Here is a 26414-nt window from a genome sequence, read left to right on the forward strand (position 1 = left end):
ACGTTTACCAAGTGTTTAATTACTGACTAAGGAATGAAACAGAAACTACATTAACTGATTGTTTAATATTTTTGTGGAAGAATGGTTTGTAGTGAAGCTAGAGTACATCAATGGGAATCAATATAAATGTACTTTTGTATGGAAGTAGTCCAATGCTGTTGGCTGAGAACTTGAAAGATTTGCAGTGAATTTTAGATTGTGTGAAACAATGACAAATATATAAATAAGACCTATCCCAAAAATAAGACCTTGCATGTTTTTATGCATGTACACCTAATATAAGCTCTACCCCCCCCCCAAATAAGCTCTAATTAAGAGCTTGCGCAGCTGCCCAGCCGCCCATTCTGTCTAGTTGCTCACGGTGCCACGGCCACGAGGCGGGGGAATGCCCCATGTGCCTCACACTGGCTTACCTCAGGGCACCAGCAGCCAGGCCATCCACACCCTGACAACTGCCTCATGGCAACAGCAGCAGAAACTATGTGCAGCAGGATCCCACTTGCAGCCGCAACAAAGCAGGAGTGGTATGCTCATGTCACAGCCGCGAGGTGAGACAAGTATCAGGGCATATGAGACCTGGCTGTGGGGGCCTTGAGATAAGCCGGTGTGGGGCACCTGGAGCAGCCCCACCCCCCTGCCTCACAGTGGTGGCATTGGCGCAGTGTGTGGCCTCCTGCCTCACCACAAACAAATAGAAGTGGGCCTCCCGTACATGGAAAGAAATAAGACCCCCCCTGAAAATAAGCCCTAGTGCTTATTTTGGGGCCCAAAAGAAAATACGACCCAGTCTTATCTTCAGGAAAACATGGGTATATCAAATAGTATTCAAAGTAGTTTGACAACAAAAAGGAGGTGAATATTTATATATAAATGGTGAAAAACTGAGTTATGAATTTAGATACATTGGTAGAAAATGTGAGAAATGGAAACATTCTTACACTGCAAATGCTGGTAGAACAATGCGTGAACATGATAAACACAGCATTTTCTGTAAGGGTTGAAAGGTACAGACAAATATAATGGATGGTGCTGGTATAAAGTTCATATAGTTCTGGTTTTTTTTTCTCATTCTTTTAAATTTCTTTGGTTCACCATTCTGAATCTTATCCTGCAAGGGAATTAGCATGAATTTCTAGTCTTTATAAAGCTTCTTATGAATTCTGCAAAAATTTAGCGCTTCCCCCCACCCAGTAAATTATGTTTCAATGAATTCCTAAGTAAACAAATTTAACCTTATAAAATTGTTTACAAGTGAACATAGGTTCTTATAGTAACAGTTAAACATGGCACTTTTATGCATATTTTAATAGAAGAGTAAACATTGATTTGAATAATCAATATATTCAAATTGGCAGAAAAAATGTTTATATCATGTACAGGTTATGCTAGTTTCTGGTCACTTCAGAATTCAATGAAATATACAATTTGACTATGAGAGCCTAAGTGTTTGTATAGAACTGTATCAGGTGTTACATACATAAATTATGGAACATACTACTCAAGAGAATTAAAGCGTCTTTGGTAAATCATTATACTTTATAATGAAATGCTTTAAGATTGTACTTGATTGTAGTATAATGCTTTCCACACAGATCATTTAAAACATGTTAATAAACATGAATTAGAATTTAAGTTTTAATTCTATCATCAGCCCACCTACAAATTATGATAATGCAGAAATTTTTTGACTGCAGGGAATGTTCCTTTTTAGTCCTTTTGTTCTTTCTACCTTAACAATCGAATTTCTGTACTATTATGTATAAGCCAGACTCACATTTCCCATAACAAGGCAAGCATGGTTTGCTCCTGATGAATGTGATGAATGTAGCCAGTGTATATGAATCAGGTAATATCATAGCAAGGGTATTTCGAGATTTAAGGAAGACCAAAGTTCAAGAGATACCAGCACATTTATTGCCCAGTATGGCATACCATACCTAAAATTATAATAATTTAATCACTGCATCTTAAAAAAAACATAGCAAAATATTAACAAAAAAAGATACATTAAAAAAATCAGGAAATGGAAGTAAGGTCCAGTGCTAACATCATCATTATTGATGACTATTCTAGAGAGAATTAAAAGGGAAAAAAGAATACTATTTGTTAAAATAAGTAGCAAAAATAAGTATTTCTATATGTATCATCTAAAAAGTTAGAAGCTACAGATACAAGTTACATGGAATGCTAATATATACATTACAACTTTCTGGAATTTAGCTATAAGGCTGTCTCAACTTAAAAGGCATCAAAGTCAAAACCAAGATTCTAAACCACAAAATAATATGTATGTCATCCTTATCAAAAAGTTTTCTCTATCAGTAATGCCTTAGTGAAGAGTAATAGCAGCACAAAGAAATTTGGATGGCAAGGGCACATATTGCTTCACCATAGTTTATTGTATAAGCTATGATAACTAGTTCATGCAAATGAAGCCAAAGCCAAACTAACTATATGTGGTTTAGTGCAATGTGTTAAGGTGTCAATTGATTCTCAATTAATTGCTGCCATAGCTAGGGCTGGCAGCTGGTAGGTGTCATCTAGTAGTTTCATGGTTTTAGATCAAGTTTTTGTAATAGCAATAGCTTGGTTTTTCTAAAACATTTTAACTTGTCAGAACAAGATTCTATTCTTTAATGTTATATACATATAAACCAAAACTACTTCTAAATTGTAACACTGCTTACAAATACATGTTTGCCCTGAAGCTTTTATTTGGAGGATAGTAACATCCTTCTTAACATTCTAAACAAATGTTAGTTATCCCAGCCAAGATGTCCTAGTAAGTGCCTCAATCAATAAAGAACAGCTGAAAGATTTTAAATGTGTATACAATTTTAAATGTGCATTAATACAGTGTGCTAGGCTAGGTATTTCTTCACAGAGGGAAAAGTGGCATAAATAATAAGGTATAATTTGTGATAATTTCTAGAAAAGTCAAACCATGTACCTAAATATGTCAAAGAAAACAAAACTGAAATCACCCAAATTGAAAAGCTAGAATGTGACTGTCAAGCTATACTTTGTTTAAAAAGTAACAAGTAATAATACTGATTATGAATACTGATTAAGGGCAGGAGCTAAAAGCCCATACCAAATTGTTAGAGCAAAATGCTATAAGCATTTAGAATTTTCTTTGATATGCATGATACCTAGTGAATGGATTGCAACTCAAGCAAAACTCTCTTCAAGTAATCGGAGAGACTCAAACATTTTTATCTCTTCCATATTAACATGTTTCTTCTAACCTCTCTGTACATGCCACACATTGCAGGAAGATTTTCATGACATTTAGAAATAATGACTGCCTTGTAAGCTATCTAAAACCATTTGGGAGAAGATAAAATGGATATTTCTTAAATGAATAAATAAATAAGCAAGCCAAACCAGTGTTTGGACATTAAAAGTTGATTAAAGATTACTTCAGAAGTTATTTTTTGACTGCCATTATGTTGAAGTTATAGCATGCATTTCCTCTACCCCATATATGTACAGGGTGAAAGGGATCTGTCCAGTTCAAACTTGACAATGTTTAAATCATTCCAATGGAGGGAAGAAGTCAATCTGTCTATGGATTCCTATCTTGGTATTTAGTAGATTCTTTGCCCCATCTGACTATATGTGTGTGTTTTGTTTTAAAAGAAAGCATGATTTATTTCCAAAGAAATTTCTCCGAGTCCAATAGGTAGTCTTACAGGTATTCTCAGAAAATAAAAATGGGTGTGTGACTATAGGCCAATGCTTTGTTCTGAAGCATGTCTATCCATCCATAAAAACCGTAAAAGTCAACTTGAATAGTAGGAACAACACAGTGTGGTAAAAGGAATTAGTCCCTGTTGCTCTTTGTTAAATTGATGTTTTATGAATAGCTGCATTCGGATGCACATTTTCCTTCCCATGGTGTCCATTATAGAAAATGAGAAGTCCCATTCAGGCTGCACCTATAATGCATTCTCAGATATTTAATGTTCCAAGTGTTCAACTAGCTATTAGTTTTAATCTTTTTAAAATACATACTATCCATATTATACTATACATATATACAGTCAAACAGTCTTTATCCCTAACATGCAAAAGGCATGTCTATTAAGCTGTTTTATTTTGGAAAGTCATCTCCAATTTGCAATTTTCAGAATTTAAAAGAAATCTGATTGCTTATATTGATTGAGAAAAACAGCCATTCTGTACAATGGATAAAGTATGTTTAAAAATGGTTGAAGGTGCAAATTGATACCTATGACATTATTAGTTGGAATCTGTTCCTAACTTTGATGATGCCAAAACAATAACGTGTTTCACGACATAATGACACAAGTGTCAATATTTTGTGCTTGCATCATGACATCCCAAAGTATATAAGGGCAGAGTTTGTACTGGGCACATGATTTCTCATTCCTTCACAAATATTTCTGGGTCACATGCCTCCTGAGTTCAGAAGTTTCAAATGCAGTGATTTTAAAAAGTAATGCATTGCTTACAAGTTCAACAAAATGGCATACAGAATAATAAATAAAACCTAATCTGGCAAAGTATTCATGTACCTATTTATATAGTATTTCTTTGACACTGACACAAAACTGCTATTTCTATGACAGACTTCACTATTGTTAATTCAAGTCATACTGAGAACCTGTAAACACAATTGAATCAAATCTAACAAATTACCTAGGAAAAAGACAACGCTTAGTTTCTGAATCCGAAAATGTTCTTTTAACTTAGCAGTTTTTTATACTGAGGTTTTTATACTTAGTACAACTTTAAAACGTGTGGACTTCAACTTCCAGAATTCTGGGAGTTGAAGTTCACACTTTTTAAGGTTGCCAAGGTTGAGAAACACTGGTATTGTGGAAACCCCATTGTTTTTCTCTGTTCTTTTAAGTGAGTGACAACAATTTCCAGGCCCTGCTGAATAATCACTTAGCTATTTTTCCCTTAACCGAACAACATTTTTCTTTCCTCTTACAAATTCCTTTATAATGCCTCTAAAATTGCCAGTTCAAAAGCTGACAAAAGGATGCTACACAATAGTTTACTGGAATTTGTTAGGGAAAACTTTCTAGGGAACATAATTGAATACTACTATAATAGAATACTTTTGTTCTAAACAAACACCAGTTGGAAGTGCATAGAAGTTACCCCATAATAATTCAAATATCGTATTAGTGTCTCTTTGCTTTGTTAGATTGATAAGCATGAGGACACCAAATATTAGAGAACATGAACCACCCCATGAAAGTGATCTTATTATAATAGAAAAGGCACTGAAGTAGTTTCCAGCTGTTTACAAATGATCTACCAAAAAAGGTAGAAAGTGGTTATGATCTAACACATTCCTCACATTGTTTTATATTAAGTAAAAGCTCCTGAATTAATGTAATATATTGACATACATTAAGTGATTCATGTGAACAAGAGGCGTAACTGTCAACTAAGTGCTGTATTTACTTAGATTTGTGAGCAACTTTGTGAGCTGGTATGAGAGAATATATGTTAAGATATAAACACACTGCCCCAGTTTTGGACATAATTATGTCATCGGTCCAAATTACAAAGGTAGAGAAAGAACAAACCATATCAACACACAGTCTGTAGCAACCGTTGTGGAATCTTCAAATACACCTGGAAAAATACTGAAATCTGAATCATAACTGTGAAGGGAAATAGAAAGAAAACCCAATCTAGTATTTGAAGTGTATCTACATTTTTAAAAAGGGCTATTGATCACTCATGGCACCTGCTCAGTTGTAAACACAAATGTTGACAGTTGATTCACACAACCAGAAGATTTTGGGTAATCATTTGAAAAGATTCCTGGTTCTTCATAGACCAAAATAATTCAATCCTACACTACATAGATAATCTTTAAGGATAAAGAAATACATCAGCTTCTGTGGTGATGCAATTCTTGTCCTACTTGCTATGAGGTTTATAAAATCATTTGATACCATAAGATACAAAGCATGACAATAGTCCTAAGAAATTGATTTAAGAACACTAATTCATTTCACATATTCCAGCAAGGAATGAAAGGCGGTGTTATTTAAAGTTTAGAAATTAAAGGCTATCATTTCTGTGGCCTAAAAATTGAAGACATCATCATTCTCTGGATTACCCAATTCCCTTGAACATTAAGAATTTAATCGGTCTTCATATTAGGCTTATTCAAATCACCAATATTGAAATTGAATTCTTTGAAGACTTGTATAAGAACAATTCCAATAGATACAGTGGTGAACCCACAAGCCATTCCCAAGAAGTCAACAACACCAACATTACTCCATTCTCTGAACAAAATGGCTGAGGCCAGCAAGACAAGAGTGGTGAATACTACATAATAGATGGCACCAAACACTGAGGAATCAAAACATTCTAGTGCCTTATTGATGTACCTAAACTGAATTATTATACTACACCCCAGTACTGCTAACAGAACCAAACAGAGATACAATGCTCTTTGACTTGATGGATTATTGTGAAAGATATCTTGAGCAGCCAGTCCAATTCCTTTTGTACTAGGCACAGTGAAACTTCCTAACAATGAACAAATACTGATGTAAACCATAATGTTAGTTGGTCCATGGGCTGGTGCAATCCAAAAGATAAGTAGAAGCAGCATGAGAAGCACAATACAGAGGTAACCCACGAATACTGAAAAACAAAGAGAATATAATAGCATAATTAAGCTCAACCAAATGATATTTCTTGAAAACAATTCTATAATATATGATATATACCCAAAATGCTAGAAATCACACTCCATACTGCACATCATTTATACACTGACATTAACTCACACTGGCTTTAGCTAGATAATTTTCCAAATTATATTTTGCAATAAACTTCATCATCAACCACCTAGTAGGGCTGTATTACTATTACTATTATCCTTCTCATCTTTCCTATCACCTATTTCCTTAGCTTCTTATAGCCATAACCTTGTTTGTATCTCATGATTTATTGTTGACTGCTTTTATTTAGTATCCTATTATGATTTATGTTGATTATTTAGTATCCTATAACTATCACTGAGTGTTGTATGATTTATGATTATTGTATTTTATGATTATGATCATGTTTTATCACTTGTTGCTTGTATGTACACTGAGAGCTTATGCACTAGAGACAAATTCCTTGTGTGTCCAATCAAGAATTCTATCTATCTTAATGGTTTTTAGATTGCAATGCCCTTTATCTTTTAGCTAACATATCAATATACGCTAACATGTTTGGAAAGACTACATTTGGAAGTACTGTGAGGTTTTCTGCGAATACTCATTCCTTTTCTTAAGTTCTTGTTTTCCATCTGAATCAAACCATAGTATGTAATCCTAAATTGTGCTCCTGCTTTTGATAGTCTGTTATTTAATTTATCATGGCAAATTATGTTTTTGATTCAGAAAAATGTTTTTTTGAAATGCGTATTTCTGTTTATATGTAACTTGAATACTGCAGAGCATATTTAAATTATCTTCCATGTTATTTATCATTGGCCAATCAGTCTTCAGGCATATTTAAGCAATGTAATTTTGTGATCTTTATCTCCTCCTTCATCTAGAAATTGTTTGAAAACATAAGATCATCATTTTATTTTTTAATTTCTTCAGGGAGACAAAACTATAGTCCATTATTATGAATTGCATTATCGTTCTTTGATAATCACAAACAGCTTATTAATCATGGAATTAATTATTCTTGGAAGCAGTCAGTGGTTTGCTCACCACTGAATCAACTATGTTGTACTTAGATCTTTCCCAATTTGGAGGTACAATTTCCAGAATTTCCAGCTATCATGGTCTTTGGCTAAGAATCTGGGGAGCTGTAATCCCAAACACAATTGGAAGAGGCCAGTGGATTGTTTCCTTTTCTGTATAAAGTACACTGAAATAATTACAAGAAAATACATTCTCCTTTATTTTATGAATTCTAACAATAATTTTACATCCAAAATCATTATTATTTTAATTCCCAGCCTTCCTCGGTTGAATTTATAAATTTATAGTACTTATTTGTAACCCCAAGTAATAAAACTGCTTAAATTCCATTGACTGAAATTATACAGAAGTACAATTAATTTCAATCTTTATTATTTAATGAATTATATAAAAATCTTTACCAGATAGGAAAATAAGCTTATTTTAAGCTTAAGTAATTTTTTCTTTAAATTTTATTTTTTATTTTTATGTTATTCTTGCCTTATACTGTAGCTATTGGAAAACTTGTAAGTCTAATTTATTTCCCAACAGTAGTAAAAAAAAAAAAAAGGTAGTTATGCTTTGGACTGGAGCAAATGAGGTTCATAATTAAAAATCAAAGAGGAGGAAAAAACTGATGCATTCCTTTGGCAACAAAAAGTTCTTTGGCAGGAAATACAAAGTAAGCCAACATTATATGTTGGAGCAATTTACGCTTCTTCTTTTTTTTTTTTTTTAATCTGATTTATATGCCGCCCTTCTCCGGAGACTCAGGGCGGCTTACATTTTTGTCTTGTGACTCAGATTTACTTATCTACATGGTTAACCCAAAGAATTAAATACCTGGATTTGTAAGCTTTTCTTCAAGCTCAGCCTGAGTGGTGACACTTTCAGACTTTGGAGAATGAATGATGAGAACAACAGAACCTGCGCAACTCAGGAGGCAGCCCAATTTGCCCAAAATGTTCAGTTTTTCTTTCAGTAGATAGGAAGCTAAAATGGACCTGAGAAAGAGAGGGTCAGAGAGAAAAATTGAATCAGGTGGTCTGTGCTGTCTCCACAAAGGAGACTTCCAAAAATCAAAGTGTCAACTATGTGATGGAAATCCTAACCTTTTTTTCATGATGCACATAAAGATAGATCATTTAATTATGGTCAGTTTCTTCACAGTTTGATTACACTTGTGGATGTCCCTGCTGAAGGTTAAGAAATTATTCAACAGTCTTTGTTACTTTTCTTTGTTGGTTTAAACTAGTGTTTCTCAGCTTTAGCAATTTTAAGATATGTGGCCTTCAACTCCCAGATTTCCCCAGCTAGCAATGTGGGATATATTTCAACACTTGAGTTTGGTCTGGCAAGTAGGAATGCAAGATAGGAAAGGAGTGCTTCCCTGATGCAATTTGTATCAATGAAAAATATTCTGACCGGATCTCTCCTGCAAATTACATGTGGCATTTTTTTTAAAGTATCAGAACATTTCTTGCAGCTGCTGATACAGGATATGTTTTCTTAACAGATCCAACATGTTTATGCAGCATCAGAGATGTAAAACCTTTTTTAAAGACACCATCTGCCCTTGAGGTTCACTTCATGATTCTCTGGATAGAGAGAAGACAATGCCATTTGTAGCAAAAATGTCCAAAAAGGAATATAATATCTGGACGTTAACTTAAATATTTATTTGAGAAAGAATAGCTATCTGAGGCAAAGTCCTAGAAGTATCACTCTGTCTTCTTTCTGTAACTTGCTGGAGATTGAATCAGATTTTAGTCCTGGATACAATTCCACAGCATGAAATAACATCAAGACAGCCAGTTAACTAACTGAAAAATTTAAAGGATGCACCTCATTTAGCCAGGATCTCTGAGAATCCAAGGACATTATATTTGAGTAGTTGAGAGGTTTACACATTTTACATTTCAGTACTTGGGCATTAAACATAAGTCTATGTTCACACTAAACCTTTGAAAATGGCTTTCTTTGAAAAATAAATAAAAGCATCTGTACATTTCAGAGGACAGAAAGAAATCTAAAAAAACTATTTTTCCTTAAAATAAGAATCAAAAGGGAAGGTAAGAGAAAAAACCTAGGTTATTTTTTAATGCAAATTACTAGGACAATGAAAAAAAATTAATACTTTTGGCACTACTAGTAAAAAAAAAAAATTGCAAAAAAATTAACATAGTTGTGTAGAAGATAGGTAGTCAGATGGATAGTCTGATTTGAAGAAGGGGGGAAAAAAGGCAGAATAGAAAAAATCCTTACCCGAATGGGACTCCAAGAGCTCCAAGTGGAGTCACCAGAACAGTAGGAACTGCAGTATAAGCTAAGAAATTCCCAATCTGGCCAAGCGCCACTGAGGGGGAAAAAAACCCAAATATGTGAACAGAAAACAAAACAAAACATTTTATTATTTTTGGAACAACTGATTTAGACTGCAGGGTTTCGGTGTTTTATTGCTTTATTACCTCACTGCTTGGCAGCTTTATTTTTTATGATTTCCTTCCTACTTTCACCTGCTGTGTGTTTCTCTGGCTGCATTTTAATTAATTAGTATGATTGTCCTTTATATTCATGGGCAGGAACAAGCTAGTAAATAGTAAGGAGGTATTTTTTCTTTTACCCTTAAAGAAGTAACAAGAATGATGGCACTGTCATTAAAGCCATAATCATATTTCTATATCTAAACCACAACACTATATTAACTCCCCCACCCCCCAAAAAAACCTTGACAATTGCTGAGTATAGCTGGCTAATGATCCATTAAATTTGGATCTTGAGAAGGGAAAAGTTGAGCATCCACAGCTCTATAACTCAGAAGCAACAGTGCTGTGTCTAGAGCACTCTGATTTTGCTTCTGGCAGCTTATTTTGAAACCTTGATAAACCAGAGCGACAATGGGGAAATGAAAATGTTAGGACACTGCACTTTACATATGAGCAACATCAAGTTTGATATCAGTAGAACAAGATGGAACACTTTCTGGGCTATGAGTTCAGGCATGCAAAAAGCATGGATTTAGGTATTTTGCACCAGTCTCATCATGATGCACATGACATACAGCATTTTATTCCTGCCATTTGTGCAATGATGTCATAATGTATTGACATCATGTGCCATTCCGCAGATGCCAATGGTTACTAGTTTCATCTTTCCACAAAATCACATTGACTAGTCTTAGACTTCACTAACTTGTTTACTTTGGATATATATTTTGATTTTATATTTTATGGTTATGGATGCAAATATGATGCCTTCTCCTGGTAAATAATCCTGAACACTAGCAGTGTAGATGATATTGAAGTAAGATGAGTCCTACTCTGCATTGGTATAAAGTATTTTGATATATTCTCAATACGTTTTATGCTAGCTGAAGGTTCCATTTTCTAGCACCTTATGTCAGCCTTTTCCAAGTTGGTGCTTTCCAGGAGTGTGTGAATTACACTTTTTGGGCACTCCAAGCCTGCAAGGCAACCCTGATTGGAAAATTTGAAATTACAGTATATCTGTAGGTCAACAAATTGATCTATGTTTACATAGGATTATATTATCATCATCCAAACAAAAGAATTATAGCAATCTAAATTGTTCCCCCCGTCATGTTTAGGTTTTTTGTTGCTGTTGTTGTTTTCACCAGTTTATTTCCAGATGACAGCATTTAAATAAACTTGGCTAATTTTTAAAAAGATAGCAGAAATAGTCTTGATTAGTACTTCCATGGGAGAAACCACAAAATCTCAAGGCTGTTAATTAGACCAGAAGTCAAAATGGTATTTTAGAAAAAAAGCACTGGAAAATCAGTTCTGATCTTGCTGCTTAATAAACTACATGGACAAATTCATAAAAGAATTTGAGTTTAACTTCAGTGAAACAACTTTTTTATTCAGAAAATGTGACTGCAAAACTGTAACTGTTAAGAAAAATAATCTATGCATTGCCCATACATTTTTGTGTCTAACAAGATGGTTTTAGATACATTCTGATTCAACTTTCTCTAGTCTGGTTCCTCCAGATGTGATTTTGATATGAATTATTTCCCGCAATTATCACCCAATATAGCTGGATGGCAAATCATATAGATTTTGACTCTCCCCGTAGATGTTCCCCTGGATAAAAACAATTTTATATTTAAATTATGTTGCCTGAGAGGGATATACAGTTTAGCCAAAGCTACCATATCCTGTTTGTGAAATGAATGAATATGCTGCCAACAATAAAAATATGAAAAATACCAATGAAACAGTATCCTTATATCAAAATATGCTAGACTGAGCATGTCAGCAGCTTTCCTTTAGATAGACATATTAGGTCAGAGTTATGATCATCACTGCTGATCATATGTATAAGAATTGTTATCTAACACATCTGGATAGACCAGTACAATCCTTCAGTGTGGTTTTAAGATGTAAAATTGTTCAAATATAGAAGATATACTTACTTGCAATAGTACCTGACCACCACACTATATCAGTTAAATACGAAGTCCCTGGATAGGTGAAAAATCAAAAATTGGATCATCAGATTAAATAATATGTATTTTATAGGTACAATTTTCTATAACTTCAACAACATGTTAACTTTACCACTACACCGCCATACAGAATTATTTAACTAGGGTGCATGAACCAATCCAAATCTTGTATAACCATGAGTGTAACCGTAATCAGTATTACTTTTTATAGTTTGCTTCCAGTGAAGATAATCAATCATGTCCCTGGTGTGGTTATTAATAATCCAACTCTTAAGAAAATAGATATGCACATGGTTCATCCTTGCCCTAAATCAAATTATTGGGATTAAAATATTTTCAAAACCACAAAATAGTTTTTGAAATTGAGCATCACTATTGAGGCTCATCAAATGAGACATATATTTACCCATACCTTCAATGTTTATGCAAAAGCTGAATTTGAACTGTTTAAAAATGCATAGATATTCTATTTCTTGTAGAATGTAACATAACCATTACACTTGTTTCTAAGATTTGAAATATTTTTTGTAATCTTGTAGGCCTTTTCAAGAGGTAATCTGTTCTCATCTTCTACAGGAAATTAATAAAACCGATAATGGAGATAAAGCTTCTACAAGCACAGTGCACACCTGCCTAACTGCCATTTTGTGCCTCAATCTACTATAGTACAGAAAACACTGGAAGGTATTTTGGAAAGCACAAACAATTATTGCCAATTCAGTACTACCTAATCAGAACCCAACTTCCATCTTTTATCCAAAATTTGCACTGTTTAGGGTTTCAGTATTTTAGCAGTAAAAATAGCAAATTGTAAGTATTCAGTAAGGAAAAACATGAAGCACAATGTGAACTAAAAGCAATTGGATTATGTTTTTTTGCCCCTTGAAGATGATGATGATGTTTTGCTTCTCATCCAAGAAGCTTCATCAGTTCTGACTGCATGAATGTGAATGGTTAACCTTTCTTTGTAAAATTGACATTGTTAATGTTGGTCTAATCTGTTTTTCCCCCTCTATCAAGACAATAGGACAAGAAATCATCCAATCAATGGAGTTAAAACATACAGTAGAATATATTTGTTCACTTATTGGATGATTAACCTGAATAATGTATTACATAGATTTCCATTGACTTGACTGGGTTTAAAAGAAAACTAAAGACATGTATGGACTAAAGACATTGTATCTATTAAGTCTTGAAGACTCAATGTTTATTATGAGTTTGAGGGACCCTGCCTCTCTGCATTCCAAATGCAAGGTAATAACAGTGAGAGAATGGGTGTTTCCATGTTCTGCTTACAAAGTCCAGAGGAACTTGATTGGCCATTATGATAAACAAAATGCTGGGTTAAATTTCAATCCAGTAGGTTCTTATGTTCTTCCTAATCCCCAAATTATATTTCTTTTTGTTAAAAAGCCTGACAAAAACTGATATCATTTATTACTTTCATAATCTTTAAAAGAAAACAAAAACAATGACAAGTGAACCAAATAGGCTCTTTAAAAACCCAGTTTTACTTTTTTGTTTCAAATTGTTTACACAGAGCAAAAGTGGAACATGAATTTATGACAAGTGACTGTGGAAAATGCAAACTAGACATGCTAGACAAGTACAAAATACTGTCAGCTGGTCAGGATGAGCTCCAAATAATTAGCTGCTTGTACAAATCAAGTAAAATGAATTCCTGAAGCAAATAAACAAAGAGATCTTTTCTTTTACAAACAATACATAGTTTTCTATTTTTAAATTGCTATGTGATATTTCTATGCTAATTGAGTTATTCCTATATCTCAATTATGAAAGGGGAAGATTTTCAAGGATAAAATTTGAAAACAAATCAATTACAACTTTATATTGCCCAGTGTGTTTGATATTCTATCTGTATATAATGCCATTAATTAATTTTGTGGAAAGAACACATACGTCAGCAAGAGTTAACAAAGCACTGACAACAGAAATGCTGTTACATATATGGTTATAATTTGACATTGCTCTTCTATCCCATCTCATTTTCCTGGAAGAGTCATATAATTGCTTAACTGCAAGATAAGCTAAAATGGGTTTAGATTGAATGCTGGATGTGGTTAAAAGTTGTTTAGATCACATAACTAGTAGCTAAGACTCTTCGTTGACCACAATTTAATCTATAGTTTATGAGAAGTCAGTAATTAAACCAAACCATGGCTTCAAATATTATGTCAATCAAGTCAGTATATAAGGTTTATTTTTGAGAACTTAAAAATTACTGAGTATGTAAAATGTTATAGCTTCCCCTGCCAATACATAATCAAGGTCCTGTATATGTGGGATATCAAGAGTACACAAGCCACGATGTAGTCCATGTGGTAGGCATAGATTAAGTAGAGTATATTACACCATATTCTTGTCCAAACAAAGTGGATAATATTTCTCAGTTTAATTACTCTTTAATTTCATTATTCTTCCCAGGAGCATAAATCTACTATAAAGTAGAATAAATCTACTGTAGATTTGTACTTGGATTTTCCAGTTCCTAATACAATAAATACCTTAATATATATTCTTGCTACATTGGATCATGAATCATCATTTCAGTGGGTTTCCAACTACATTTCTCAAGTAATGCAATGCAAAAAAGTCTGTATTCACAAGCAAATTAATTTATATTTGCAGTTTCTTCTGCAAGCATGGGAATAGTTCTATACTAGTTCTCACTTTCTCCAGAATGGAACAAGTACATTGCATATTGATTATCCGCTAAGTCTACCAGTAAATAAAACTGGTAATGCAGTTGAATTAATTATATGAATTAATGATTGACAAAAATTATTAAGATACTTAAGTTACCTTGAATACAGGTAGTCCTCAATTTACAACCACAAAGGGGCCCAAAATTATTAAGTGAGGAATTTGTTAAGTGAGTTTTGCCCCATTTTACAACTTCTTTTGCCACATTTGTTAAGTGAATCACTGCAGTTGTTGAATTAGTAACATGGTTGTTAAGTGAATCTGGTTTCCCATTGACTTTGTTTGTCAGAAGGTCACAAGACCTTGTGACACTGCAACGGTCATAAATAGGATTCAGTTGTCAAGCATCCGAATGTGAATTATGTGCCCATGGGGATGCTCATGTGCCCATGGGGTCTTAAGTGTGAAAAATGGTCATAATTCCCTTTTTTCAGTGTCGTTGTAACTTTGAACGGTCACTAAATGAACTGTTGTAAATTGAGGACTACCCGTACAAGTTACTCTCTAATTTGAAAAGAAACCTGTCAAAATAAATTAATATTTACTTTGATGTTTGAATATTTTATTTATTGAATTCAAACAATCAAATAGCTGGATTTTAGAGATTAATATTTTGGTACTGTGCCTATCTAGGTAGAGCCAATAGGGGGATCACAGAAATACTCAATACGGTAGAGTTTACTATAGAATAAGACTGCTCTGGAATGCAGAGCTTAATGGCCTTGTAACAGAATTGGGAACAGACTAAAATACAAGTATTCCCCCAAAGACCAGTTTGGTATGCAAGAGATTATTAGAAATGTCAGTATCACCTTTCTGCCTGTATCATTTTTCAGAATATAGCTGCTCTTAATTTTAGGCATTCCTGCAAGAATATATAGTCCTTTCTCAGTGAATGTGCTTCCTGTAAAAAACGGCCCATTAACAGAAATACAGTTAAATGTGAATTTGGGAGCCTGCATGTTTGCTATATTGAGGATACATAATGATCATTACCAAAGATCAAAGAACAGTGCGAACGGCTATAGCCCTTTGGAAGTAATGGATGATGTGTATTTTGCTAATACAAAGTCCTCTATGTGCCACTTAGCAAACCATTTCTGAAACTATGATCAGATCTACATAATGCATTATGATATGATATATCATCCTTGTTGTCTATTGCTTTATAAGAATCCAGATTATAAACATAGTTTAAATTACAGGAAGACAGAATCCAGGCAAATGTCTTCACAGCATGTGCAATGTGAAAGTGGAATCAATTATTCTAGAGAGGTGGTAGGTCTCCATTGGATGTATTCACACAGAAGCTACCCAGCTTCTTCTGCCTAGCCTGTTTTCTTTGGGATTCCTGAATGGATTAGATCTGACATTCTAAATCAATGTTTTTCAAACTTGGCAATTTAAAAATATGTGGATTTCAACTGCCAGAATTCCCCAGCCAGCATGGTTGAGAGCTGTTGCTATTGGGGAATTCTGGGAGTTGAAGTCAGTCTTAAAAGTTGCCTAGTTTGAGAAACATTGGTGGTCTTGTCCAAACTCAGTGATTCTATAAGAATCCCTTCGGTGTTAATTTCTTTTTTTAAAAAAACATAAATTCAGATTATAAATGTAAAGTACAAACTTAAACTGAATCGATAATATGCTAAAGCATCTGCTGGAATAAGGGACCAATCACATTTGAAATCTTGGAAAGGCTGTCTGAACCCCTGGTCCCTGACATGGGAGATTTTATTTAGCCGTTCATGGCTCACTTATAATCCTTTTGCAAATCAAATGCCTACGACTCATCATGCAGGTATAAAAGCACCGACTTTTGAAAAAGTACAGGTATCATTACAAACTTGAAGAAGAAAATAATACAGGAGGGGGAGTGGCTGGATTGGAGAGCTGAGAAGGGTTAGCCTTCATGGTGATTGTGCCCCTGACCCAACCCGGAGAAGGAATGCAAGGTGTATTCGCAGTGAACAGGCTAAATACTTAGCTCTGATACTGCCTGAAGCCAAAGCTAATGCCTTGGAACGAAGCAATCTTCTTTTCAAGCAGGCTTCCCCAATTTAGCGCCAGGACTGGGAATTCTGGGGGTTGTAGTCCGACACCTCTGGAGGCACTGTGTTGATCAAGGGAAGGCAGTCGCGAGGCCTGGGTTTGCAAAATATTTTCGATTAATCGCTCCCGGTGGGTGACCTCCGTGCCAGGGAAGCAGGAGTTCCGGGAAAGGCGGCGTACGAAAGCCGGGGTGGGCTCGGCCAAGTGGGAGGAGATCACGCAGAGGATGCTAGCTGTTGCAAAAGACACCAGAGCGTTTCTGCTGCAACCCGAAACATAGGAAGGGACGGGGACCAGGGGGGCCCTACCTCGTCCTCTCGCCCGCACGATTCCTTTTTTCTGCAGCACGAACGTGGAGCCATTGACCAGGCTGGACACCACAGCCACGCTCAAGCCCAGAGAGACCGCAGCGGGACCGGGATTCGGCGAGCCCCCGTCTCCTGGAGCCGCTGCTGCGCCGACAGCCATCCTCATGCTCGGGCGGCGCTGCCAGCACCAAGGACGCCCAGCTGCTCGGCCAGCCTCTTTCTTTCTCTTTCTCCTAAGCCGGCCAGCAACCAGGAGCCGCTCTGCGGGATCCGCCCTGAACCACAAACTCCTCCCACAGCGCTGCTTGCTCGCTGCTGCTGCTGCTGCTGCTGCTACTGCGATCTCAGCGCCCTCTGGCACCAGCAGTCCCCTCAATAAAGCCGAGGGGTCTCTGCCCTGACAGCCAAGGGAAGTGGGAGGAGAACGGAGTTCGGGCAGAGGACCAGTCTCTGCTCTCGGCAGTCCCTCGCAAGAACAGGCGGGTCAGCAAACGGCGCGTAGGATGCGAGTGAGTAAGTAGCCCGCACTCTGCACCATGACATCATGGCCTTGCACCATGACGTCATGCTCATGCAGGCCGGTGCCGTCAATCAGCTTAGGTAAGTATTGTTACGGGCTGGAACCGTTGCTCTTTTTTAGCGCTGAGGTGTCTCAGCAAAGCAATCCTCGCACGCAAATTACGGGGACCTTTACGATTGAAATGCTCAATTCTATCCAGGCTTTTCTCCCCCAGACAAGCAGGTCCCGTGAAAACGAGGCTTTCCTTCCAGGAAACAGTTTAACGATTGTAGAAAAAGAACGAACTGAGTCCAAAAACTTCGTTAAGCCAAAAGAACCTTATTCCGCTTCAGCTTCAAATCACAAGGTCAACAAAAGTTTTCCCTGAGCCAGCAGGGGGAAAATATTCCAGGGAATCAACTCATCATCTCGCCTAACATTTGTTGTACTGCTCTTAAATATGCATACATAAATAGCAGAGGCCAATGGATACAATGGTTTTGTTTTGTTTATCTAATGATCTGATTATTGTTATCTGATTATCTGACATTTTCATTTGAAGAATGAGACTCCACACTCCATCTACCAACATTCACCACTGAACTTTGGGGGAAGGAGAGAGAGAATTACACACCCATTTTCTTTCATTTATCCTCAAGTAGTGATTAAGTGTTTATAAAATCTGAAGTTGAAAATATTTAAAAATAAAAATAAATAAATAAATTGTTATGTATTATTTACCATAACTAAACATTTGGGCAATTTCTGCATTAGACCAATTCAGAAGATGCATGAATTTACTTTTGTTCACTTCTGATCTGAAATAATCCAATGTACAGTACACACAAAACATTTCTATCGACAATGCAGTAGAAATGTCTCTTAATGATAAGGAAATCCCAACCTCTTAATACATCATGTACAGTATATAATCTACTCTCCAGAATGCTCTTAGGACCTGGACTTGGCCCAGCCTTGTGTAGGGGTGTTTATGGAGTCTTTTTGAATGTCATTGTTGTTTTGTCCATGGGGTATGTTTTTAACAGGGTTTTTAATTATGTATTTCATACATTGTAAAGCACCCACAGCCTCTGCAGAGTTGGGCAGTCATAAAAATCCAATCAATTTAATCACCTCTATACCCACTGTAAGAGTCTGTTAATATAGCATCTCTGACTATTAATCATATGAACTTTAATTTAAACAACTCCAACGAAGGAGAGTCCAGTATCCTAACTTGAACTTGAGAAATGAATAGTTTCATCTAGAAAAAAAACGGTTTATGCTCTTATAATGTCCAGACAAAGAGATTTATTTTGAACCATTTAGTTTAGATGAAAGTGTTTAAACTAGAACTACAGGAAATACCTCTTAATCAGCAAAAAATAAAAACCCAAATATCTTTATACACTATTCTTCTTTGTTCACGTGATTAACACCCAACTTTTATATTCATTCTATTCTCTCTTCCTTTTCCTTTTCCTTTTTTTTAATTTTTATTATATCAAGCAAATTAACAGAAGGAAAAATTATATATGCAACATGATTACCAACATACCATGATCTGCAAATCAGTAATCATAAATAAATGAAGTAAGCCAGCCTGCCTGGGAAATTATGTTATAAAAAGAATGCTACCAGCACCAATCAAATTGGACCATATTTCTCAAATATCTATCCTGTTTCCTCTTCATGGGGGAAAAATGTACTGAGTTGTGAAAAAGCCCATATTGTGCAGTGCCTTGTAAACTAAGAAATGAAAACATTCATCACCCAATGAAGTGATGAAAATGGGGTTTCAGCAAAAAGGCATAATATGTTTTCTGGTTATCTCTTTATTGGGAAAGGAAATGCCATTCTCTTGGTTAAATTTTCATTTCGGTAATAGATGATAACATACACGTATGCTGGGGCATGCACCCCAACACAGCTATTTTATTTAATTTCATTACTCAGATTAAAGAGAAGAGAAGCAAAGTAAGTCAAAGATCTTTTGACCATTCTAGATTTTGGGCTGCATAAATTGCATAATATAATATAATATAATATTTCTGCAAGAAACAATTCGTTAGTCTTCTGCCATCTGAACAGAACAGAATTCTTCCAGGGAAGATTAAGACTATGTCTCCAGTTCTATTTACTATGGCAGGCTTTTGTCCTACAATACCTATTTTTGTCCTTGGCCCATAGAACATTATCCTCATATCTTCTTCCTAAACAGCTTTAATATGAGTCCAAAATGTGTCTTGCTTTAATTCATTGCAGTGCCTGGAAAATAATGCCTCCATCTTTGGTTGTTTATGGATTCTTTATTTAATTGAATCCTTTTATTGGTATTTTAGTAGGGGATGGGGTTACATGTTTAATTGGCTTCACTGATTCAATTATTGTAAAATGGTTAGTTTAATTAGCTGGCAATGTTTGTTTTTAGAATTTCATTGTATGACCATTTGAATTATGGGCTGCCTCCAATATTTTGATGTTTTGCTTATTGTAAATTGGTTGTTTGTTCTATGCCTTGTTTAAAAGTGTACCATAAGGAGGAAATGGGCTTTTCCTGCTTATTTGCCAGCATTTCCCAATCCACTAAGTTCCCTGGCACTTGGTCAGTTTCTGTTATCCAACTATACAGAACCTATTCAGACTACAGTCATTGGCATCTGTAACCTCCTTCTCTGTGGGGTTATTTACAGAATAACAAAGTTGGAAGGGACGTTGTAGGTCAGGGCTGTCAAACTCCCGGCCCATGAGCTGGATGTGTTACATGCTGACCACGCCCACGGCTAGTTTAGTGAAGGGGAAAAAAGTCCCGATACATCACTTGTTGATGCCATGATGACATGAGTTTGACACCCCTGTTGTGGATCATCTAGCCCATCCCCTTGCTCAAGCAGGAGACCCTATACCATTTCTGACAAGTTGCTATCCAGTCTCTTCTTGAAAGCTTCCAGTGATGAAGCACCCACAACTTCTGAAGGCAAGCTGTTCCATTGGTTAATTGTTCTCACTATTAGAAAATTTCTCCTTATTTCTAGGTTTAAACTCTCCTGGATTAGTTTCCATCTATTGTTCCTTGTTTGGCCTTTGGGTGCTTTGGAAAAAATAGGTTGACTCCCTCCTCTCTGTGAAGGCTCCTCAAATATGGGAACACTGTTATCATGTCACCCTTGGTCATTCTCTTCAGTAGACTAGCCATGCCCATTCTTGCAACCATTTTTCATATGTTTTAGCCTCCAGCCCCCTAATCATCTTTGTTGCTCTTCTTTGCATTCTTTCTAGAGTCTCAACATCTTTTTTATGGTGTGGTGACCAAAACTGGATGCAGTATTCTAGATGTCATCTTACTAAGGCTTTATAGAGTGGTATTAGTACCTCACATGATCTTGATTCAATCCCTCTGTTAATGCAATTTAGGATTGCATTGGCTTTTCTGGCTGCCATCACATACTGCTGGCTGATATTTAATTGATTGTTCACTAGGACTCCAAGTCCCCCTCACAGTTACTGCTATTAAGGCAGGGTTTGCCTAATCTGTATGCGTACTTTAGTTTTTCTTGCCTGTGTAAGATTTTACTTTTCTCTACATTGAATTTCATTTTGTTAGATAGGGTTCAGTGTTCAAGTCTGTTGAGATTCATTTGAATCTTGAGCCTATCATCTAGGGCAGTGGTCCCCAACCCCCGGTCCGCGGACCAGTGCCGGGCCGTGGAGTACCTGGCACCGGGCCGCGCAGCGGCCGGGGGACATGAACACTGCAGCGCAAAGGCTCCTGGGCCGTGCGCAAAAGCTCCTGGGCCGTGCGCAAAAGCTCCTGGGCCGTGCGCAAAGGCTCCAGGGAAGAGAGCCCCGCGCAGGTACGCACGTGTGGCCCAAAGCCCTCCCCTGCGCGCGCTCAGCGGGCCACGGTAAAATTATCAAAGGCTGATTGGTCCGCGGCGATAAAAAGGTTGGGGACCACTGATCTACGGTGTTGACTATTCCTGCCAGCTTAGTATCATCTGCAAATTTGATGAGTTCCCCTTCTATTCCTTCATCTAAGTCATTTATGAAAATATTAAAGAGTACTGGTGCTAAGAACTTTGTGGTACCCCATTGCTTACTTCCCTCCATGTAGATGTAGTACCATTAAGGACTACTCGTAGAGTATGATTTGTCAGCCAGTTACAAATACATCTGATGGGGATGCTATCTATCCCACTTTTTTGGGTCTACTTTGTCGAATGCCTTGCTGAAGTCTAAGTATACAATGCCCATGGCATTTTGCTGGTCTTCTAATTTAGTCACTTTGTCAAAGAATGGAGTAAGATTGGTTTGGCATGATTTCCATGTTGAGGTTTTCTCTTTCACTTATTTCATATTATTTTAACTTAGCAACTCTTCAAATGGGGTGCAGGTTGGTAGATTGACCAGCCTAAAGTCTTAAAGTGAGGCCCATTGTTTCCTGGTACAGTGCCCTAATTACTGGATGTTTCCCTGCTGGCTACAGATGGTGGAATGGGCATGACAGCAAAGCCAGAGAAGGAATCCATTCATCTTGCCTGTAGCCACTAGAACACTGACGAAATAGGACAAAATAGGACAACCATATGCAACAAGGTTGCAATGGAAGAAAAACAGGAAAAAGAAAAGCTGAGAAAGAGGGTCTGAGGGGAGAAAGAAGAAAGGGACCCTAAGAAGATGCTAAGAATATTGAAAGGCAGAGGAGAAGGTCTGCAGCAGGAATAGAACTGTGTCTATGGTAAGATTTGTCAATGATAATGGTAAGTTTCAGAATTTACTAATCTCATCAGCTGAGTGAAGATCAGACTAAGCATAGTAGAAGTCCAGAGTGCTGTATCCCCAACACAGAGGAGTTGCAAAGTGTTGACATCATTCGTGCAAAACCCTTGGCAAATGCTCAAAGAATAGTAAGTAACAATACAGTGAGAATCTCAATATTTAATATTCCACTTAAAACAGAAACCTTTATTGTTCTGTACAACAAATATTTTGATGTAATTTGCACCTTTTAATTAATGTTATATTCAACTATGGATATAAAATCTAAACGATCTAATATTAAACATTGGCATTTCTGATCATGGTTAACACTGATATACTACGCTTTTCTATCTGTAAAGGTTTAGATTATATAGACATGAGAGTTTTAATAATCTTTAGCCAATATGTATCAAAATAATATAATGTATTACATATGCTTTGTACTGTAGTAATATATTAAAGGAAATTCTAAAAAAGAGCAAAATGCTTCTATAGTGTAAATTAATGGTAGACGGGCCTCAGAAACTTGTACTTTTTCCATTCCTAGCACCAAGACAGTCAACAACTCCTCTTGCAGAACAATGGAGGATAGTACGTACTTCTGCAAAAAACAAATGTCTGAAAGATACAATATGCACATACATTGAAAATCAAAATTTTTCCTATTTTCAGAAAAAATGTTAGAAAAAATATTGTTCTATTTGCTAAAATTACAGTCCCCTTCATTTGTTTAAAATTTTCTTAAATCACATTCTTAAGGATGGTTTTTTTTTTTTTTTGCTTTAAAATAAATCCTTTATGATAGCATTTTTCCTCTTAATTCTAAAAGGAAATTTACCGAGAACCTTTGAACTTCCCTGCCATTCAAAATCTCTAAAGTAGTAAATTAATAAAATACAGCGGTATTTATGAAAGTGAAGTTTGTGCCAGGCATATATCCATAAAGCTGCACAGCAGTTAAAGTGCATTGGTAATCTCTATGCTCCAAAGCCACCCAGCTTGCAATTGACCACAATAATCTCAATTTGTCATCTCCTTGTGTGGAGCAGCTCTTCCAGAGTGCAAGTGGGCAATTCCCCAATCTCTCCAGAGAGATTTTCACCAGAAGAATCTTGCTCCTGGCTGCCAATTTCACCACAGTGCTGCCTCCACATGTGGAGCCTCTCATAGAAATGTCTAACCCACTTACCCTGAAGTCAGGTTAAAATCATCTTTAGATAAACAAGTTTCAAACTGTGTAAATCAGGGATATGAAATGTATGACTCCTGAGGAATGAAGGAGGAAATTATTAAATACAAGGGGAATTATATTAATTATGCTTACATGGAATTAAATCCAATTTAATTATGTTTTGTTTAGGAGTGCAGTCTTAACACATGAATGTAGGCCTTACAAGTTATGAATCGTTAAAAGTGAACAACATAACTTTGAACAAAACTGTACCATCAGATGAAGTCTAAATTCATGACATACTTTATTAGTTGAAAGAAATTTCAGGATACATATATTTGATGAAGTGGCCCAACATATCACAAGGCTTTTTGTGTACATGCACACCTACAAATCAGTCTTGACTCCTGACAAGTACCTGGACAGTTCCCTGCAGTTTTCTTGGCAAGATTCTTGGAAGAGGTTTGCTGCTTCCTTCTTAAGAAGTGACTGGTCCAAAGCCATTCAAGCTGGCTTTTTGATTTACGTTGGGACTAAAACTCATGACCTCTCAGTTTCTAGCTTTGTATCTTAACCGCTATATCAGTGTTGGTGAACCTTTTCAGCACTGAATGCCGAAACAGGAGTGTGTGCATGGGAACGCCGGAAACCGGAAGAGCAGCTCCTCAGCGTGTACGTGTGGGAGTGTCGGAAACCGGAAGAGCAGTTCCCCAGTGTGCATGTGTGCACCAGGAAGCTGAGCTTCCAGTTTCCGGTGTATGCATGTGCGCCGGTCACCTGATCTTCTGGTTGCTGGCATGCGTGCATGCGCAAAGCCCAGCTGGCTGGTGTGCATGTGAGAGTAACTGGTGACGGCTGGTGTGCCTGGAGAGATGGCTCTGTGTGCCACTTCCAGCACACGTGCCATAGGTTCGCCATCACAGCACTATACCAAACAGGCTTGTGTTACATGAATTAGCCTTTAAGAAGCCATCGCATTCATATGCTAGATCAGACCTGGGCGTTTTATGGTCCCTGGGCTAAATCCTGCCTTTTGGCTGTCCCTGTCTGGCCTGCATGGATTGTTTTATTTTGAAGGTGACTACTATTTTTTTTCCAGTTTATCTATATGCATGCGAGCATACATGTGCATCTTCACAGCCCTATTGGTTCAACCCTCCACAACAGTCCCAGTTTGTCATGTGGCTCCTGGGAAAATTAATTGCCCACCCTGTGCTTAATTCACCTGTTGTACAAAGCTGTAATATTTAAAATAAACTACGATTGGCTGGATTAAGCACAAAACAAGAAGCCATAAAACCATAATGGTTGGGTTGATTGATCACACTAAGCAAAAAAATAATAATAATAACCCCACCCACCAAGTTCCTTTTCTTTTATAAGGAATTATATATGTATCTGAACTGCACAAATCCATGGAAATACTAGATTGCAATAGAGATACATAAAAACCCTTCCCCTTAAATCAGGAGTCACCAACCTTTCGGACCTCAGGAACCACTAAATTCATAATTTTAAATCCTGAGGACCACTAATATGAATTCTTAAAAAAAGATAAATAGTATATAGTGCAATATAAAAAATGCAAATAATTTTTCTGTGGCCCACCAAAAATTTCTCACAGACCCCCAGTGGTCCCTGGACCACCGGTTGGTGACTGCTGCTTTAAATGATAACTACAACTGTGCAACAATGAACAGATACTTATCATGTTGCCCTTTCATCTTTGTTTGTTTATATCTTGTTTATAACTAGAGCATATTGTAGTAAAATGGGAACATAAATACTCAAAAGAGGCAGATTGTACCATAGTGAGCCATAGTGAGCCATTTCTATGCTAAGCAGCTCCTGATAGAGAAGCTGCACTATTTTTAAAAAGAAATTATATCTGTATGATCCAACCTAAAGTTCAGTCCTAGACTGTTTCTTAGAAAAGTTTATGGAAGGTTAGATTAAAGTTTCTAAGTGGTCATGGAACTACTATCACATGTTATTTCTTATTGTATTGTTTCTCTAAAAATGGTGCATATTACTCTTGTCCATAGACCTGGGATCATTCATATGCAATGCAGCTTCAAATGATCAACTATGCTGATGATCAATATTATGTATATTAGCCATTTGCTCATTTGCAAGTTTTGTTTCATTTGAATAGAAGTATAGAAGTATAGTTCCCAGTTTGGCAAAATCTGCAATTATACAGTAACTTCAAAATATGGGTTAAATTTGGGGTTTTTGTAGTGTAATTATTTTAATATAATGTATCTTAGCTTAGATGAAATGAGAAATTATGGTTAATAGAAAACTTCCTGATTTATTGCCACCTACTGAGAAGTCCCCTCCAGATCATATTAAGAACGTATTGATCTATACTTTAAATTTTATTTTAGTCAGATATCAAAATATTATGCAATGTTTTTACAGGAAAACTCTAACCCTGAATTAACAGATGAAGTTAACAATGCTCTCTTTATTGCCTTGGAGATTGAATGCAGCTCATGTGATCCTCTTTCTGTTAGTTGAGTTTTTTGAAACAGACTATCTTTGCACTTGGCGCTGATCCCATTTCTAGTCAGCATTTCAGTCCCATCTATTGTTTCTGACTTGTGCGCTTAACACTCACAATTCTGATTTTTTAAAAAAAATGAACAAATAATTCCAGCAACAGAGCTGGGAGCACAAGATTGATTTCTGCCTGGTGCACCAAATCTGATTAGCTAGCCTGATACGGTGATCC

General features: G+C 36.3%; 1 protein-coding gene and 1 long non-coding RNA gene across 2 annotated transcripts; one reads left to right on the top strand and one right to left on the bottom strand.

The window, feature by feature from the left end:
- Positions 1-1894: 1894 nt before the first annotated feature.
- NIPA1 (NIPA magnesium transporter 1) lies at positions 1895-19131 on the bottom strand. The gene is made up of 5 exons (XM_034431384.3): positions 17247-19131; positions 12130-12177; positions 9957-10047; positions 8535-8695; positions 1895-6648 (listed from the first exon to the last, which is right to left on the bottom strand). The coding sequence occupies exons 1-5, from the start codon at positions 17410-17412 to the stop codon at positions 6137-6139; spliced, it is 978 nt and encodes a 325-aa protein (XP_034287275.1). The 5' UTR covers positions 17413-19131; the 3' UTR covers positions 1895-6136.
- LOC117673769 (uncharacterized) lies at positions 10909-13875 on the top strand. Its single transcript, XR_004593565.2, has 3 exons — positions 10909-10994; positions 12739-12846; positions 13706-13875. It is a non-coding gene; the product is annotated as an uncharacterized LOC117673769 (long non-coding RNA).
- Positions 19132-26414: the final 7283 nt, after the last annotated feature.

The sequence above is a fragment of the Pantherophis guttatus genome, chromosome 5, assembly GCF_059756535.1.
Source record: "Pantherophis guttatus breed Tessera chromosome 5, ASM5975653v1, whole genome shotgun sequence".
Taxonomy (NCBI): domain Eukaryota; kingdom Metazoa; phylum Chordata; class Lepidosauria; order Squamata; family Colubridae; genus Pantherophis; species Pantherophis guttatus.